This window comes from Harpia harpyja, chromosome 1 (assembly GCF_026419915.1).
Source record: "Harpia harpyja isolate bHarHar1 chromosome 1, bHarHar1 primary haplotype, whole genome shotgun sequence".
Taxonomy (NCBI): Eukaryota; Metazoa; Chordata; class Aves; order Accipitriformes; family Accipitridae; genus Harpia; species Harpia harpyja.
In genome coordinates this window covers 104,654,228-104,674,076 of record NC_068940.1, presented here as the reverse complement: position 1 = coordinate 104,674,076, position 19,849 = coordinate 104,654,228, and the positions used below count along the sequence as shown (strand labels likewise).

Sequence of the window (19,849 nt, the reverse complement as noted above, 5' to 3'; positions counted from 1 at the left end):
AATTTTTTGTTAAACCTGGTTCCAAAAATTTTCCACCATTTTTCATCTCTACACTATTTTCTGTCCAAATGCATTCTGCAAAAAATCTTAGTTTACATCATAGATGCCCTGTGAGGTAGGTGGGAAAATCAAACTATATTTGCTTCATGAAACAAAGTGTGGACTATAGTTCACAGAAATTTCAAGAGGAACAAAGGCTTTGGATCTGGGATCTTTGACTGTTCATGATCTCCCACTCCCAGAAACACTGAAGCTCACACTGAGGCAAGCTCTTCCTGGGAAACTGGACCGCCTGAAGTATGGATGATAAGTGTATCTTAAAGGCAGTATTGGGTCCACCTATAGCTGACAGTACAAACATATGTCTATATACACAAAGACAAAAGGGTTTGCCAAAGGCCATGTAACATCCTTGTAGTAGAGTCAGGAATGAGCTCAGATCTGATGCTGCCTATGCCTCAGAGGCTGAATGGGAGATCTTAATCTCACAAAGTTTAAAAAAGTTTGCCTATCTGATCTAAACAAACAAATTACATTACACTGAATTAAATAAAATAACTGAAACTCTGAGATGCTTTATGGCATATAGCTAGTTTGATGTGAATGGGAAGCAAAGGGGGAGACAGATGTTCACTCAAAGACTATCTAAACCTTTCTAGTACTCTGTTATGGCTCATATTCAGGCTGGTTTCCAAATCTAGCTCAAGTGCTAATTCCCCGAGATTTGTATTTGCATAGTCAGTTTGGTGTCTCCACGCTACACAGAGTAGGGCCTTGAATTTTTGTTGGAAATTGATTTTGGAAAGAGCAATTAGTTTATCAGGACTCAGAGGAATCTGCATACTGACTAGGAAGAAGGTGCTATGATAAATACCAGAAAGTAAAAGTTCTTTATTAAACTCTCATGAATTATTCGCTATCAAGAGAGAGGAATAATTCTAGAAACACCATTTTTCTGCCTTTTTTCCAAGGCATTTTTTCCATCTTCAGTTCAGTAACTTGTTCCAATTTTGGTAAAGTGTTGCCAAAATATGTCACTTGAATTCATTTCAGCATACAAACTGCTGTTTCAGTACCTCGTGATACATATCCACAGTACATCATTTCAGTACATGCACTTTATTTAATCATGAAAAACGGTATCTATCACAGATAGGCACCATTTAAATTTCAAATCTAACAGCTCTTCTGTTTTCTTGTAATGAAGAAGCAAAGCACAGATCTTATCTATCACTTTGGTGTAAATAAACCCTAGTGTATAAGTAGTTACAATGGTATAAATGTAAAGATACTGATAGAGCTATCTCTAATCTAGAAAGAAAAATGTGCTACATCAGTGTGAGGCACTGTTACACACCAATTTCACCCGGTATAAGGAACATACTGGTGTTATTATTCTCATAACACAAAACCACAATCCTTACTGCAAATTTTATGACACAAGAACTTTGTATAGGTCAGGCTTTATCTGAAAAGTCCACATGGTTACCAATCTGTTTAGTGCAAAACGAGACTTACTAATATCAGGTAAAGAAGTGAATATATATTTCTTGGATGATATTTTATATTTGCACTGGAGTTTTGTAGGTGAAGAACTAAGCAGTACAGAGAAGGCATGTACAGTGACAGAAATCTGGGTTCACCATCTTTCATCAGATGCTTTGAAACAATTGCAGGATACAGAGTGGATCCAGAAAGAGACCTCAAGGGGACGTTGACGACTTCACTGCTTCATCTGTAACCTTGGTTTGGTAGTGGAATCTGAGTCTACTCTCAGAAGCTGTATGTTAAAGGCAGTGACAAGGAATTTACGTAAGTGTTGTTTATATTATAAGCAAAATATCTGAAGCACGAGGTGATTGAGGTGAAACTCTTCCAGCCTGCAAACCATGCCATTCTTCCTCATCGTAAACTGCACAACTCTTGTCCTATTTCCTGTATTGGTGGGAATAGGAATGCGCTAATTCAGTCATTTCCTTTTTGTCTTTACAAATAAAGTGCAGCTCAGGTCAGTCACAATATTGGTTCTGTGCCATTCCAGTCAATAACAGCTCCTTGCCACCTAGAAATGAAAGCAATCGTTTTACATCCGTCAGTTAATCAGGTCATTGGAAAGGTAACCCAACACCCCTCAACCACCCAACAAACCTTAGAGAGATTAGGATGGACTCATTTGGGGTAACTAATCACATCTTCTCAAAGGCATAAGAACAGAAGTGAGGTACTTGTCCCCCATAATTTTAGGTGCCCAAGTTTGGTCAGTCTCCTTACCCTTCCTCCAGTCTCTTCTAAGCAATAGAGACTCCTCAGCAGCAGCTGATTCAGAACAAGTACCTTCATGTTGCAAAGACTGTAGGGAATCCCTAAGATGGGTACAAGAATTAACCCTATATAACCAGAATGCTCAGTCTGAGCTGTTACTATGCATTTTGCACACTCCTATACAGGCAGGCCTCTGATTAGGAACTCTCTGTCTCTGAGACCCTGAGACCGGATCATTTCATTTAGCAGCTATCTTTGCTCCTGACCTTGGTTCCTTTGAAGTATTCAATGGCTTACTTTAATGGCAATGTTTTGCTTTTCCTATGTTGAGGCTTTGCTTTTTCTCTGCCCTCATTCCTTCTTCAGGATAACACTAAAGATGTGTACCAAGAACAATGTTTCCAAATGAGTCCGCACACATGTGCACAAAAACCTTCCATGTCTTTAATTCCTGCTTATCCTCAGCTGCCCATTTGTCCTGGTTTTGGCTGGGATAGAGTTAATTTCCTTTCTGGTAGCTGGTATAGTGCTATGTTTTGGATTTGATATGAGAAGAATGTTGATAACACACTGATGTTTTCAGTTGTTGCTAAGTAGTGTTTCTACTAAGAAGTCAAGGATTTTTCAGCTTCTCATGCCCAGCCAGCAAGAAGGCTGGAGGGGTACAAGGAGTTGGGAGGGGACACAGCCAGGGCAGCTGACCCAAACTGGCCAGAGGGGTATTCCATACCATGTGACATCATGGCCAGTATATAAACTGGGGGGAGTTGGTCAGGCAGGGGATCACTGCTGGGGGACTAACTGGGCATCCGTCAGCGAGTGGTGAGCAATTGCATTGTGCATCACTTGTTTTGTATATTCCAATTCTTTAATTATTATTATTATTGTCATTTTATTAGTATCATCATCATTATTATTATCACTATTATTTTCTTCCTTTCTTCCTTTCCTATTAAACTGTCTTTATGTCAACCCATGAGCTTTACTTTTTTTCCCCGATTCTCTCCCGCAACCCACTGGGTAGGGGGGAATGAGTGAGCTGCTGCCTGGTGCTTAGTTGCTGGCTGGGGTTAAACCACAACACCACTCCAGGAATGTGACCAACACTGAATGCAAAGAATGTATCAATCCTGCATTTGTCACCGAATGTGTCTTCAAATCGTGGCAGAAGACAAAGATCTGAACCAAGACTTGGTGAAAGCAGGATGATGCTCTCCAGTGACCTCACTGGGTTGAAGTGAGTCAACTTACTGTACAGTCAGAGTCATTCACTGCATGAATTGCACCCTTGTCCGTGGCATTTCTCATGTTTGCAAGTTCATGGTCCCCATCTTCTGAGGACTAAACTATTGCATTCTCACTGTCAAGTATTTATATCTGTTTTGAAAATCTGTCTCAGAGTGCATGTGCACAGTAGCAAGACATTGGTGAGGGGGTGGAGATGACAGTGAGTTGCCAGAGTGCCACATTCTTTCTGTCACCGAGGAAAGAATGTGTCAGCAAGGGTATGGCAGCTCAGTCCTTTCACTGAGCAAGTCAATTAAGTGTAAAACAAAACCAAAAGCTGAATTCATGCAGTATTCAGTGCAAAGTCTCAAAGGAAGAGACCATCTGAGGGTTGTTGTGGATTTTTTCCTTCTTTTTTTGATTTTGCTGAGAAAATAAAAATTAAAAAATTGCAGAAAGGCTGTCCTCATCCCAGGACTTAGTAGGAATACACAACAGTGATGCCTCACATCTTAAGCTAAAAGCAGAATATGTTCTAGCTGGGGATATTTGACCTAGTCTGGCATTTGCCAGTGGTGAGAGCTGTCCCTGCCGGATGTTCAGAATATTACCCCCAGAATAACCAAATGCAAGTGGGAAGTACAATCGCCACCTTCTGTCCCCATTGGATTTTTCAGGTAATGCCATCAAATCATTCCTTATCTTTGTGTACAATCTTCCCAAGGCACCACTTTCTATCTCATCAGGGTGATTAAAGCTTTGAGAGAGATCCACAGAGACCCCACAGAGGCCAAAAGACACCGAATGAAGTCTGCTCTGAGACTACATTATACTCTGTGAAAACACTAACATGTCCTGATACCATTTTTGCTGTTATGGCTTAGGATGCTGCTAATCGCTATGCAGTGAAGAACTGGCCTTTCCTAAAACAGGATTTCAATAAAAAGCTTAAACAGAAAAGAGTATTTTGAAGCAGGACTCAAGGTAACTTTCATAACAAGCCTTATCTCCCGTGTTTATTTTCAAACCATTTTTGCTGAGCCATTTGTAGATTGAAAAGCAGTCTTTAGCTGTTTGCTCCTGTGGAGATGGATCCAAAATTTTTTCATCTATTGAATCTGCACAAGAAAAGGTGTCAAATAGTGAGGAACCTCACTCACAGGCGCTGAACAAGTCTTTTCTTTACAGACAGAAACAAAACTGTCCAGACAATTCAGCATCATCATTTCCCCACACTATCCTGCCACAATGCAATTCAAATGGAACCCAGATTCTAGCTGCTGATTCAATTATAATTTATCAGATTAGCAACATGAAAACTATATTTGACACACCTGGTTCAACTACAACCTCACCCAAGGGTCATGGAGTTAACGGGAACCCAGGAGGAACTGGTTCAAGCCCTGAACAATGCTCAGTCTGGAATAACATTCAGAGAGTATCTCCTGTACTAATCATTCAGTATTGTTTTAGAGCACACCAATAATTCAGGATGAAATGCCCATGCTCTCCTCTCCTCTTATCCACTAAATTTCCACTGGATGTCTCACTTCAAAGCCAAATAGAGGAACTAATGTGTCATATAGCCCCACTACCCCAGAGGAAAGCTGATGCTAGAGGGTTAACAAAATATACCTCTAAATTCAGATTATAATATCAGATCAAAGTTTTATTCCCCTCAGGCAGAGCTAACAGATGTTATTTCCGCCAGTGCAGAGAGACGCTGTGGATTGTGACTGTGATATGAGTATTTTTCAGGGAAGAATGGGAGAAGACGTCTGCACAGCATCTCCTAAACAACAGAGGGATACACATTCCAGACATCTCTTGGTCAGAATCTGACTGCTTCTACAGATGTCTAGGGCTGAAAGCCACAATAAAAGCACATGTACTTGTACTGACTCTTTGGTTGGGAGCCTGCAGGTTAAAGTGATACCTGTTGGTGACTAGTCATTCTAGCCATCTGAAGCGTTACCTGCTTTAAACTCAAATCTCGCTCTTCTGACATTTTATAGAATAGGGACTAAAACAGGGACTAGAATAGGGACTCTCTTCCTCCTGCAGAAGCAAAACAACCCTTCTCCTCTGATAAAAATAATAACAAGAAAACCTAAATACAGAAACAGTCTATTACATATGCAGTTTTCCCTTTGGGAGAGGATAAGAGAACAAACAGCAAACAGATGTTAGGCATGTAATTCAATGCATTACAGGACGGTGGTGTTCAGGTATTGAGGTAAACAATGGGTAAGGCTTTTCATGGATTAAAACAGAACGGAGTCATGTGAATAAAAGGAAAAAACCCAATCAACTTTTGGAAACAACAGTTAATCTTCTCAGTTCTGATTGTTCAGTCTGTGAAATTATCCACACTGCCTGAGAAATCATCCTGCACTTTTTTATGAGAAAGGTTTGTTAAGTAGCTTCGTCATGAATGTTTTGTCAAAATAAGTAACAGCTCTTTGCTTGCTTTACTAAAAATTAGTTTAGGAGTGTTTTCCATGGCTGTATGATAGAAAACATTTCTTTTTTATCTCCCAATTTGTTAAAATATTGGTTAGTTTGGTTTGATTTTACTTTTCCTTATATAGTGTTTCACAGTTGGAAGAAAAAGTTCTTAAACTAAAAAGGAAAAATAGAACACAAAAAACCTTTAGCAGCAAGGCCATGCTTAAATAAATATGCTCAAAGCAAATGGAGAATACTGAAAACAAGGAGCCAGACTGATCAGGGTAAATCAGATGGTCCTGAGAATGGTACAAACAAAATAAATTGACACCGGAATTTGCTGGTAATTTACTTCTCCAGTAGATTAAAGCAAGGAATTTAAAATAAACAAACATCACCACTACAAAAACTGTGTAACTTTGATACAATGCCAGGAATGGAAGATGTTCTAAGAGCACTTTTAAGTAGTTGCACGCATTATTTACTGTGTGGGTTTCTGAGGCTATATATTATTTATTTTAGTTTGTAGTCATGCTTATGTGTTACTGGAACAGAGGAATCAATACAATCTATATGTGCAGGGAGTCTGGACTAATGTCACTGCTGTCATATTACAGGATGCCTCTTCTACTTTTGTGTAACTTTATAATGGCAGCCATGCAGGAACACACTGTTTGGCAGCCACTGTGCTTATTTTTGGGGGTGTTTTTTTACAGGACAAATTGTGGCAAGGAGAGGGGGAAATTACAACAGAAATCTGAAGCTGCTTGGCTTGCTGATTTAACAAATGTTACGGTCTTTGACAATGAGGCTTTTACTTCTTGCTCCAAAGATATTCAGATAGCGGTTTTCAAAGTCATGCTGATGGAGCTGATATAAAGCTAATTTTTCTACCTAGTTAAATTTCTCCATTTTGCTTCTTTCATGTCTCACTAAACTGAAAATGTTCTCATTAACTTCAGTATGACTTGGATAAATTGCTTAAAATAACATCATTTAATATCATATAGACCTCAAAATGGCCATGAAAATCTGAACATGACAGGAACTAGCCTTGTATTTAAGAAGAAAATATGACCTAAGAACTGTCAAGAATGACTTCACAAAACACAGTGTTTTGTGATCTTGAGCTCTGTGCTGCCCATAGGCACATGGAAAGTTTGAGAAAACTGAGCCCATTGAGCACAGGGCTTCATGCATCGAGAACGATACCCAAGTCCCCCAGAGCAATTATATTTTTCAGAAAGGACTTAGGAAAATTTTCTCCTTTTCTCATTATACCTCGACAATAGGAATCAGTGAACTTTTGGGGATCTAAATGCAGATTTATTGAAATCAAGTTGTGCTCTCAAACTGAATTTTGCTCAGTCAGTTCTTGGTGATGTAATGAAGGTTCTTCTAAGAATGAAGTGAATGTCTTAGTTTGATGTTAACTACAATAACACACAATTAAATGTGTAATACTTATTATCACAGCCTGGCCTATTCAGATCCTTTCTGATTTTTAAGCAGTAATTTTGCAAGATTACTTGCTGCATTATTTTTTACCACACTCCAGCCTTACATATATTATTTATATCAGTAACTGAATATATCTGTATGAAAAACTGTAGTTTCACTTACTTTGTCCTAATACAGTGCTCAAGTGGAGGAGTAAGGTCATTTTCTTTATCTTCAGTGCACATCTGAGTTGTGTCTGCAGAGACATATCAGACATTATTAGTGGCTGGAGTATATTTCTATTCACATAGAACACTGCAGTAGCTTCTATTTATATAGAATACCGCAGTAGCTTCTAGGAACTCCACCCATGGAAGTGATGGACTACCACTCACACTGTAAATCTCCTAGCCCACAATAGGCACGTATCCACTTTGGACTGAAATACCCTGGAAGGTGAGCATTGCTGGCACTGGAATACCATCTCATGCCCTCGTTCACACCATCTGAACAGAGTGGCCACAGACACGGCCAGGAATGCTCAGAGCAGGTACCACAACTATGGGTCTTTGCAAATAGCATGGGCTTTATAGCTGAGCTTACAGTGGACAGTCTGGCACTCACTGCTTTGTCATCGCCTGAACCCTTTCAGCTTGTGGTCTACTGCCTGTTCATGTGATGGCAGGCTAAAGGCAGGGGTGACTGAATGCAAACGCTGTTGGGAATGATCCCCAGATTGTGCCCAATATTAGTTGTTCTGCGCCAGAAACTCTCCCAAAATTGTGCTGACTACTTACCAGCAAGGATGATCGGGGGACAGTGTTCAGACTCATGCCCTGACACAGGTTAGTTTACTAATATAGAGATGGTTTCAAGGAAAAACATGGATTAGAAGGTGAAAGAATATGCTGGAGGGATGTCATGAGGTTTTTATTTTGCAATTGATGTCGTAATTACTAAGAAAGCAATTTTCATTACTCAAATACTAAGGACAGCGGTAGTTGAATAGGAAACCCCAAGTCCAATCCAAACTGGGTTAAGATTCTTTCACCCTGGAAAAGAAGATTGTCCCTTGACTGTTGAGAAAGCAATGCACAGACAGGAGAAGCCAATGTTGTGTTGGATATAAGAGAGCTACCACAAGCTGTGAGCATTCCTTCGGGACAGAGAGGCAATTGCACTGTTCCAGGGAAAACAGAGAGGTCAGTGTCTCAGACACTGGATCTGTCAACAGTGAAAGTAGTCGCTGAACTTCTCAGGGAGAAAACATCCTGCGACCAGCTTGGATGTTAGTCTGCTCAGCTGTTTCCTGTTTTGGAGTAAAACATTTTAAACTGCAGCAGACTAGGGCTTTTTCTTTTTCTTCTTTTCTGTCAGTCATCCAGCCAATGGGTAGGTTGCGAGCAACAAACGATGCCAAGACAGGGTGTAGGATATGGGTCTGCTTCAGTGACACTGTTGTAGACAGGATGGGAGGCAATTGCTCTTACATTCACAGCTGCCAGTCTCAGATATATCTGGCTTCCTCGTGTCATAGACAGAATCTGGCTCTCCCTTGCTTGTTGATCATGTTGGTATAAATACATGCGGAAAACTCTGAATGACTGTAAGGGCTGGAATAGTAGGAAATGGACAATATTTAAAAATACATAAAGTACTGGCAGTTTTCTCCTAGATCCTCAGGAACTTAGAGGTACACAGGAATCTTTTTAAGTTTCAAAGGGCCTCTTTTATCATAATATTGAAGAGTTTATAATGGTTTGTTAGAGGTCTCCAATAGTATTTGGACCCCTCTAGGAATTCCTGATACCGATGTTCTGGATCTTCTCATAGTGAGAAGCAAGAGCCACTGTCCTGACCATAGTACTGGTAGCAGGATAGGCATATAGCATGGCTGCCTTTCCCAGTCATTGCTAACTTGTGGAATTTTGTAATTTTTAGACTTGAGTTCTTCCAACCAGGAGGTTTGAATAAAGGTTTTTCATACAAAGGAATAGGAAAAAAGTATCACTAAAGGTGTACCTTACGGGAGTAGGCAAGGAACATTTAGCTAAGTTAATTAACTAACAAACTGCGTTAAAGTGTTTCATACAACTTATTTGGAGCAGGCAATATTGAAGTTACACTCTTCCATCCTGGAGTCACCAACAGCAAGAAAGATATGAATATGATCTCTTACATATTCACTTATATACTAAGCTAAGGGTAGTGAGAAACTGAGAGCCAGCAGAGTTACAGACAAACTTGCTGTTCAGGAGATATGATGACCACAGGTTCAGAAGAATGGAATGTGAATCACCGAGAGAAGAAATACTGCTCATAATTTAAACGGCAACCATAGGAAGTGATTTTTATTAATTACCTTTCCAGAAGACGTTTGCACATTGGAACAATCTCATCTTAACTGTACGAAAAAACTGTTCTGAAAGTGTCATAATCAATATATGAGCCTTTCCTAGAAGCTGCCTCCAGTATCTGAATCTCTGCTAATTTCACTGCTTGCACTACCTTCTGTGGTACCTGCAAAGGGGCTCAGGATGCTGTCTATGACTCTGCAAGAATCTTCTGAGAAATTCAGTTATATTCTCCTTAGCAATTATTCAGCTGCTTTTTGAAAACACCTTTAAAAGGATACTGAGTTGAAGGTAAGCACCAATGAGATATAAGAATGATCTATTAAAACAGACTGTACAAAAATTCCCTGTATCTTCACTTGGAGACAACATATTGTAAATGTTAGCATAGGTAGGTGTTAACTGTATATATTAGAAAGGAGAAGGAGTATCTTTCTGAGCAGTACAACACACTCATACAAGTGGTCTCTGTGACATATAACAAAAATCCCAGAATCTCCAGTCAGTCCCTGAACAGCTGACAAAAGAAGATGAGCAAAATGCATGCAAAATTTAGATACACTGGCTTGTTTTTCTTCTCTGCCTATCAGAAATTTCTACCCCAATGGAAAGGACTGAAGAATCTTCATCTATTTAGGTTAGTATGTTGAATTCACTAGAAGGCTTTGCCTGCTTTTAGGAAGGAACTTTATTATTTCCCGTCTACATTTTGGCAAATGGTTATAAGTATAAGAAGCAGGGCAAATTCTCAATATAAAGTGGCAATTGCTATTACCCCCAAAATGTAATTCTACTCTTTCTTTCTGGCTTTTTTACCTTTCTTGCCCAGTGTAATTTCTTCAAGATTTCCTGAAATATGACCTTGATTGTAATCTTCCTAATTATAAACAAGATTCCCATATCAAGGAATTCACCCTCTTGCTTGTGAAAAGCAAACAACTTCACTAACCCGCACCAGTGAGATGTGGCTGTGCAGCACCCAGAACCTCACGTTGTATCTCTAGGTAACACTGCCTAACCATCAGAGTAACACTGCCTAACCATCATAGCTTGTTGATATTTCTGCAATGGAAATACCAGTAATACTTAGCATTCTGATGTTTCCATCTGGTACTGTATGCATGGTTTAGATGTATGATCAATGTTACCTTTTGGATGTAAAGTAATTTCAGTTTTTCTCCAGACCTAACAAAGGATTACTGTACAGTGAGAACTAGGAAAGCATTTCCCTGGAATGATGAAATTATTTGCATTTTACAGCCTTTTGCAGAATTTCACAGATAACAGAAGATTGACTAGGACACATCCCTGGAAGAGGCTATAGGCACAACAAAAAGATATCTACCTCTCAATGCAAGTTTAGTCTTTGAGGAGAAATATACAGATATGCCATGACAGATTGAACAGTAAAGAGAAAAACTGATACATACTCTGAGCACTTTCTCATCCAGGGATCTCAGAGTGCTTGGTAGCTCTGCATTTTGGAAACATTCCTGATTTATTAATGATAAAAAGACAGATAAGGACACCTGGTTTGGACTGTATGTTACATGGTACAACACAATAGAAAAAATGTGTCTTGATCTCTCTAGCCCTATGTTGAACTATATCATCTGTATCACTTACAAAGAACCTTTTATCTGGGACAGACCATGTGGGAACCAGTTGGCAACTATAGTCCTGTAAAGGTCAAGTATTTCTTTGAGATAATATATAATGTGATCACTACAATAGAATGACAGGGATTTTAATTAAAATAAGAGGATAAATAACAGGGAGAAAGATGATTGAATTCACTACCAAATCTTGCGAGATGCTAAAAGCCCCCAGCACTCCCACCATACAAAGAGCTTTGCCACATGGACTCAATTAGAACATACAACACCCATGTATAACTCATCCTGTCCAAGAACCAGAATGTAGGTGCAAACAAGGAATACAGACAGCTTCTTTTTAAAGAGTGGACTACAGTAGAGTGGCTCCTTAAGATTGAGAAGGAATTTGATTAGATTGTATAAATATATTGAAGAAAAGAAAAAAAAAGATAAGTAGGATATTATTAGCAAATAGGAATTTAGTGGTCAAGAATGACTTAATATGGCAATAAGTAGGAGCATTCTAAGCATCAGAATACTTCTTGTCCAAATGCCTTCCAGTTGGAGAAATACATAATTACGGTAAAAGCAGCTGCATAGTTTGGCATGGTTTCCTGAAAAAATGAGTGCAACAAGTCAGAAGATCTTTTGCATGCTTGTGTTTCCAGGTATGCTTACAAGCAGGTAAGAGACCAGACTTTGTTAGCAGATTACTCCCATCTTCTGAAGTAGCTAGTTTTGGAGGCAAGGTTTTCATGCTTCCTCACCCTCTCTGCTCATTTTACTACAGGCATGTAGGGTTGAGGAACAGGACACTTGCACTTTCTGCCTGTAGAAATGATGTGAGAAGATGTGAAGGAGAATGGGAGTAGCTAAATATGGTTTATAATCCTGGGAGCATGAATAGGCCAGATCACAATCTGTTCCTTGGAAATCAGTGTCACTGAAAGATATACCAGTCTGTATAAAGTAGCACGTGCTCACTTTTAACCCTTTCAAGAGCTTATCCTCAAAATTTCCTTGCGAAATCTAATTTCCAATTAATCACCAAAACTAATTACAGAAAACAGGAAACAGGCACACAAATAAACTTTAGTGCCTAAGACCATCATTGTTTGTATTATTGAACTCTTCTTTCTGATGTGATGCTGTTGCCACCACCAGAGATGAAATGCAGAGGTACTGAGTTGTACGTACCAACTGTTAACCGTATTTCTTCTTCCTGGTTGGCCAAGCCATCATAATAATACAGATCAAATCTCTGCTCTGTTTTCCAGTCACCCAGTAAATCCTTTTCCAAACAAAAAAGCACACTGAAGTGGCTTTCGCTGCATACCAACCAAATTGGATATTTAGGGGTCTTCAAGTAACCACCAACCTAAAAGAAAGATACAAAACATTAGAACATCACAGGGGGCAAGGGAAGAAACAATTCATTGTGGAAAACATGAGTTGTATAAGATCTTTTATTTATTATAGTCTACAAACATTAATGAAGGCTCATTATGTACTGCTGATGAAGCAGACCAGGATAGCTCTGGTAAATCATGGAACATATAAAGCAACTATCTGGCTCTGAGTTACAGGCAGGTAATGAAATCCTTACAGCAAAAAGATCATATACCAGATGATCAGAACCAAAAAGAACCCTGTCCTCTGCAATAACTATAAAACCACAGTGAGTTTAGGTTAGGAATACTACACAAGATCAATGGGAGACCATGCTCTTATGCAACAGCACCTGGAAGCCAGGCAAGAGACTTCATAGGATCTCAGATGACATGAGACACCCCTGTGTGGGCAACTAAACTGAGACCAAAATCTTTTCTTGGATTAAGAATATAATACATTCTCTTCACTTTAGCATGTTCTTCTAGCTTCACAGTCCAGATATGTAAAATATTTTCAGCTACTAGAAGAAAGCAATAACAGAAGCACTTGTTTTGATTCATTCTTCTTAAAAATGAAATATTCTCAGCTGAAAAAAAAAATTATTTCTTTAACAGATGCCTTTTCTAAGCCTTTGCCTTCCTTTTGAATGTCTGAAAATAAACTTCTTTCTTTATAAGTAACTTAAATATCCTGTATGAAATTGCATATAAATGATTTTCATACTCAAGATGCTTTAAACTAGAATACTCAAGAGCTTTAAACTAGAATTAGTGGGGGAAGGGGATACCAATAGGATTGCAGTAGGTAAGCCAAGAGCTGGCATGGCGTCAACTCAGGGCGGCAATCCTAGTGGAAACATTCACATTGCTCCTGGGAGCATGGAGGGCTCAGGAGTGTATCTGAAATATTTGTACACCAATGCACGCAGTGTGAGAAACGAACAGGATGAACTGGAAGCATTGGTCAGCTCCCAGAGCTACGATATCATTGGTATTAGTGAGACTTGGTGGAATGAGTCCCACAGTTGGAGTGCCGGGATAGAGGGCTACAGGCCGTTCAGGAGGGATAGGCAGGGCAGGCGAGGTAGAGGTGTCACACTATACACAAGGGAGAGGCTTGATTGCACAGCCCTTACAGTTAGTGATGATGTGGTGGAGAGCCTCTGAGTAAGGATTAGGGGGATGGAAAACAAAGGAGATATTGATTGTAGTGGGTATCTACTACTAATCGCCCAGCCAGGATGTAAGCACCGATGAGTTATTCTGTAGGCAGTTAGGATAAATTTCTGGAACGGTAGACCTTGTCCTTACAGGAGGTTTCAACTTCCCAGACATCAACTGGAAATATCATACTGCTGTGACAAGCAAGTCTTGGAAATTCTTGAAGCTTGTAAGAGACAACTTCTTGTCACAGGTACTCAGTGAGCCAAGTAGGAAAGATGCCTTCCTAGCCTTGCTATTTGTGAATAGGGAAGGACTCGTGGGGGATGTGATAGTAGGTGTCTGTCTTGGCCACAGTGATCATGAACTAGTTGAGTTTAAAATTTTCAGTGTAATGAGAAAAAAGGACAGCAGAGTTGTTACCCTGGACTTCAGGAGAGCAAACTTGAAGCTATTCAGGGAGCTTTTTAGCAAAGTACCTTGGGAATCTGCTTTTGAGGGCTTAGGAGTCCACGAGTGCTGGTCAGTCTTTAAGAACCACCTTTGAGAAGCACAGGAGCAGGCAATTCCACTGTGTTGCAAATCAAGCAACTGGGGCAGAAGACCAGCCTGGCTGAACAGGGAACTCCTCGTGGAGCTTAAGAGCAAGAAGAAACTGTATGATATCTGGAAGCAAGGTCAGGTTTCACAGGAAGAGTACAGAGCTGTGGTTCATTTATGCAGGGAGAAAACACGAAAGGCCAAAGCTCAATTAGAGTTGAAACTGGCCAGAGTTGTTTCAGATAACAAGAAGGGCTTTTATAAGTATGTTAATAGCAAGCAGAGGTCTAAAGAAAACATTGAACAAATACTTGTTGAAGATGGTCATCTGACTAATAGGGATGAAGAAAAAGCAGAGGCATTCAATGCGTTTTTTGCCTCAGTCTTTAATAATACTGGTAGACCTTGGGCTGCCCAGTTCCCTGAGACAGAGGACCACGAGTGTGGGAACAGTGACTTTCCATTTGTGGACACTGAAATTGTAAGGGACCAGCAGAATCAGCTCAATGTTAACAAGTCCATGGGGCCTGATGGGATTCATCCCAGAGTTCTGAAGGAGCTAGTGGATGTTATGGCAGGACCCCTCTCTCTCATCTACCAAAGGTCTTGGGAGTCTGGAGAGGTCCCCGCTGACTGGAAGCTAGCCAATGTTATCCCAATCTACAAAAAGGGTGTGAGGGAAGACCCGGGGATCTACAGACCTGTTAGTCTAACCTCAGTTCCTGGAAAAATTATGGAGAAAATTATACTGGGTACTATTGAAAGGCATTTAAAGAATAATGCAGTCATCAAGCACAGTCAACATAGGTTCACAAAAGGAAAGTCCTGTTTTAACTAATTTGATATCCTTCTATGATAAGGTCACCCACTTAGTGGATGAAGGGAAGATGGTGGATGTAGTTTTTCTGGATTTTAGTAAGGCTTTTGATAGTGTCCCTCACAGCATTCTTCTGGACAAATTGTCCAACTGTGGGATGACTGGGTTCACAGTGTGCTGGGTGAAGAACTGGCTGAAGGGCAGAGCTCAAAGGCTTGTAGTGAATGGGGCTCCATCTGGCTGGCAACCAGTCACCAGCAAAGTTCCTCAGGGTTCAATTCTAGGGTCAGTTCTGTTCACTACATTTACCAACGATCTGCATGAAGGAGTCGAATGCACCATTAGCAAGTTTGCTGATGATACCAAACTGGGAGATGCTGTTGACTCTCTTGAGGGACAGGAGGCCTTGGAGAGGGATCTAGACAGATTGGAGCATTGGGCTATGATCAATGGGATGAAATTTAACAAGATGAAATGCTGGATTCTGCACCTAGGATGGAGTAATGCCAGGCGGAAGTATAAACTGGGAGAGGAGTGGCTGGAGAACAGCCCTGCAGAAAGGGATCTGGGGGAGCTGGTCAACAGCAGGCCCTATAAGAGTCAGCAGTGTGACCTGGCAGCCAAGAAGACAAATCCCATCCTGGGGTGCATCTAACACAGTATAACCAGCCGGTCAAAAGAGGTGGTTATCCTGCTGTATTCAGCGTTGGTGCAGCCTCACCTGGAGTACTGTGTGCACTTCTGGGCCCTTCAATTTAAGAAGGATGTGAAGGTCCTTGAATGTCTCCAAAGGGGGGGAACCAAGCTGGTGACAGGGTTGGAAGGCATGTCCTATGAGAAGCAGCTAAGGACTTCAGGTTTGTCTAGTTTAGAGAAAAGAAGGCTGAGAGGTGACCTCATTGCTCTCTACAGCTTCTTGAGGAGGAAAAGTGGAGAGGGAGGTGCTGAGCTCTGCTCCCTGGGATCCAGTGATAGGATGCGTGGGAATGGTTCAAAGCTGCGTCAATGGAGGTTTACACTGGACAGGAGGAAGCATTTCTTTACCGAGAGGGTGGTCTGACACTGGAACAGGCTTCCTAGAGACATGGTCGATGCCCCAAGCCTGTCAGTGTTCAAGAGGCATTTGGACAGTGCCCTTAATAACATGCTTTAACTTGGTCAGCCCTGAAGTGGTCACGCAGTTGGACTAGATGATCGTTGTAGGTCCCTTCCAACTGAAATAGTCTATTCTATTCTATTCTACTGATTTGAAGTATTATTTTTAAATCTACCAGCTATTTAAAATGTGGGCTACTACAGCAATTCTTTGGATTTGTGAGTAATTTCTTTTATCTATATATGTATTCATTTATTGGTTTAATCAATTTTTTCTGTTGCTTCACCCCATAGTCTCTAAGGTTCAAGTCCAGTCCAGCAAAGGATTGAGACTAGTCTTATGTGTATTAGCCTCACATATATATATTATTTCTCATGGAACTTCTGTTTTAAGGCTTTAATACCTGGGGGAGTGTATCTATGGTTTTGAATCTTAATATATGGTGACATAAAATGAGTTATGGAAGTTTCCTGCATCCCCTGAGGTCAGTGAATATCTTGTATTTTCTTCACCTCACACTAATGTGTTCTGAGACGGATACCATCCTCCTATTGCATGCTGCTGCTTTAAAGCTGCAGTATCAGTTAATGATATTAGCCCCTTCAGTAGTAAGTAATAGAGTAAAAATAGTGATTAGATGATTGCTTAATGTAACAAAGAAACCTTATTTCTTCCAGCTAAGATGTTGGTATTCAGCTACAACAGGTATTTATTATTAGCTATATTCCTGTCATTGAAAGCTGTATTCTAAGTTCAAAATAATACTGTTTTTTCCATCACTGAATTGTTGAGTTTTGTATCTTTGATAAATCACTCAGGGCAACTAAAAAACAAAATAAAACTTTTTGCTTTCAGTGGAATGTTTCTAACCACAGATCTGTTTATTATTCTTAGAGTAGACAGAATCACCACTGTGCAGGACGCTGTATATAACCATTTTTATTTCATCCCCAGTTGTATGTATCCTTTGCTAAACAGATGTTGCACTCCTGGTATGCTACCAATCTGCAAAACAAGGAATGGCAGCCAAGTGTGCAAATATATGTGCATAGAAATACAAGATCAGTTTCTGTCTCCGTAATACAGACACATGGATCAAAGAAACTTTGCTAGTTCAGAGGCTCAGGTAGTTTAGAAGAGGTTTGCATAGTAATATGGTAAGTGATATAATCTACAGAACTAATCTCTGCCTATTACTACCTTTACCTTTACCACTATGGGATTTAAATCATGCTTCAGCATATGCAGTAGGTGCTAGTGGAAACTGGAAGACTTTTAATAGAAAAATTCTCATGCCTGTTTTCTAGATACAGATTAACGGATACAGCTTCTACAGTGCAGCCCTCAGTTCTTTACCGTGGGCACACAGGTGCAAATGTCATCTCATATACTGCTAAAAGGCAGAAGTCAAGATATATGCCAAGATATATGTAACTAAAAATCTAACCAGCATCCTAAGTGATAAGTAGTTGGGGGGGGGTATTGCTGAGATTTAGAATTTGTATCATCTGAAGTGTTATATGAGTACAAAATCAATTATATTCCCCAATGAGAATTTCTTCTGATGTTAGATAAGAAGTCATTAGCTAATTAAGTAACTGTTCTCTGACTCATTACTTTGCTGATATCTATTTAAAACAGCCTTTTATACAACAGTTTTGCTTTTTATGTAAATTCTTGGCTTAAAAGTAAAGAAATTTTTTTACAAGCTTACAAAAACACTCAGAACAGGAGTTATCAAGAAGGGAAATACGCAGATGCAACAGAAGATGGCAAATTAGAGGGATACGGATGAAAAGATTCAGTCTCACAAACATGCATATTTTAATATGCAGATAAATCAAAGCCAAAAGGGAACAGCCAGTCTTTTAAAAATGTGTTCTTCCTACATATGTCTGCTAAAGCAACTTCCAAGCTTCATCAAACAACATTTGACAAAACAAGATTAGAGAGATACAAAACTGTTTCAAAGCACACATCCATTCCAGTTCTTACTCACATGAACAGTCCTATTGAAGTCAGGAGTAAGGTCTGTAGGAACATTTTCCAAATATGTAAAGTTTTCAATTACAATGCTTGCAGAAGAAGGCAAGGGCATGAACTTTAAGACAATAAGGAGAGTATAAAAACATTGCAGGTCAAATCCTCATCTGCCATAAAAAGGGAGAGGTCCTCATTTCACTTACATCAATTATACTAGTTGAGGATTAGCTGCTGCCTTCAGCATCAAGTTGTGTTCGGGTGGTTGGCTGGTCACTGGAGGTTTGCTTCTCCCCAAAACCACTGGCCAGTCTGTCCCACTATCATCACCTTCCAGGGGCTTCTGGCTCTCCAGATACCTCAGGTTATTCCTACACTCCAGCTTTAAGGTCAAGCAGCATGGAATGGTTTTTATCCATAAGACTAAAATTTCTTCCTCTCCCCAAACACGTTACTTTGTCTAGACTTCCTATAAGGAACTTCCCTCTCCTATAGCATTCCCCAAAACATGTCTAGATTTTTTCTACAAAATATAATATGGAACCATGCTACTGACAAAGGACAATCCTCATTGTGAGGAATCCTTTGCCTGCTTCTTCAAGCATCAGCTGTTGAGTGGTCTAAAAGCCCTCATTTAACTGGTCCACCTGCTGAGTGGTGAGTGCTTCTTCAATTGACTGGCCAGGTTTGTTGGTGGTACTGATCCTGGAATGTAACAGGAGCTTGAAGCAGGACAGGGAAGAACAAGCATGAACACCCAGTGTTCTGACTTCTCAGGAAACCCTTTAAACTCAGAGTGTGTGTCATCCAACAAGTGCCTGCCAGAGAATGGGGCCCTTCTTTCCAGCTGTTGTATGCTGCCCTGTGAGTGTAACGCTGGCTCTGACTTCCAAAGGCAAATCACGGATATGTGACTTGAATCTACTTTATTAAGTATTATTATTTGTGTTAAGGGCTGTATTTCTACTTTGCAGAACATAAAAAGAATCCTTTTTTTTTTTCCTGCTTGCAGTATCATAATGCATTAAATAGTAAAAATGCATTACTATTCAAATATTTGTTTTCAAACATGCTCATTAATCTTCTTCAGGCAAAACATGCTCATTAATCTTCTTCAGGCAAAAAAAAATATAAGGGGGGAAGGATTAATTAGGTGTTGTTTCATGCTGCATGTTTTCAATTCCTATGGACACTTCACTAACCCTAATCCTCTCCTTTACAAATCTCTTAAGAATGCTCATAAATTTCAGGGACACAATTCTCATCTTTGGAAAATGTCAACCTTTCAAAAGCAAGCACCTTCAAAGGGCTCATTTTCAACACTACGGGTGGTCTTTTTCCACATCTGAGTTTAGTGTGTATTCACACAATAGTGAAATTAAATCTACAGACAAATATTTATTACTGGAGAATTATTCCAATGTATCTGCCAGAATGAGTGTATGGTACTTCACCATTCAGATTTTATTTGCTCATTGAACAAGGCTATCTTTTTCCACATTTATACCAAAAGAAATAAACAAGAAATATAACCGAGA

At 39.8% G+C, this 19,849-nt stretch overlaps 1 protein-coding gene across 4 annotated transcripts in view; it reads right to left on the bottom strand.

The window, feature by feature from the left end:
- Nucleotides 1–1,100: 1,100 nt before the first annotated feature.
- MINDY4 (MINDY lysine 48 deubiquitinase 4) overlaps nucleotides 1,101–19,849 on the bottom strand; it is an 85,062-nt gene continuing 66,313 nt past the window's right edge. For 3 of the 4 annotated variants that reach the window (XM_052807902.1, XM_052807931.1, XM_052807912.1), the window contains 3 exons: nucleotides 12,524–12,704; nucleotides 7,561–7,633; nucleotides 1,101–2,062 (listed from right to left, as the gene is read on the bottom strand). In XM_052807902.1, coding sequence (XP_052663862.1) covers nucleotides 2,014–2,062; nucleotides 7,561–7,633; nucleotides 12,524–12,704 — 303 coding nt within the window. In that variant the 3' untranslated portion in view covers nucleotides 1,101–2,013. Of the gene's footprint in view, nucleotides 2,063–7,560; nucleotides 7,634–12,523; nucleotides 12,705–12,792; nucleotides 12,983–19,849 lie in introns of those variants that run through there. The other variant, XM_052807922.1, reaches the window with a different exon arrangement.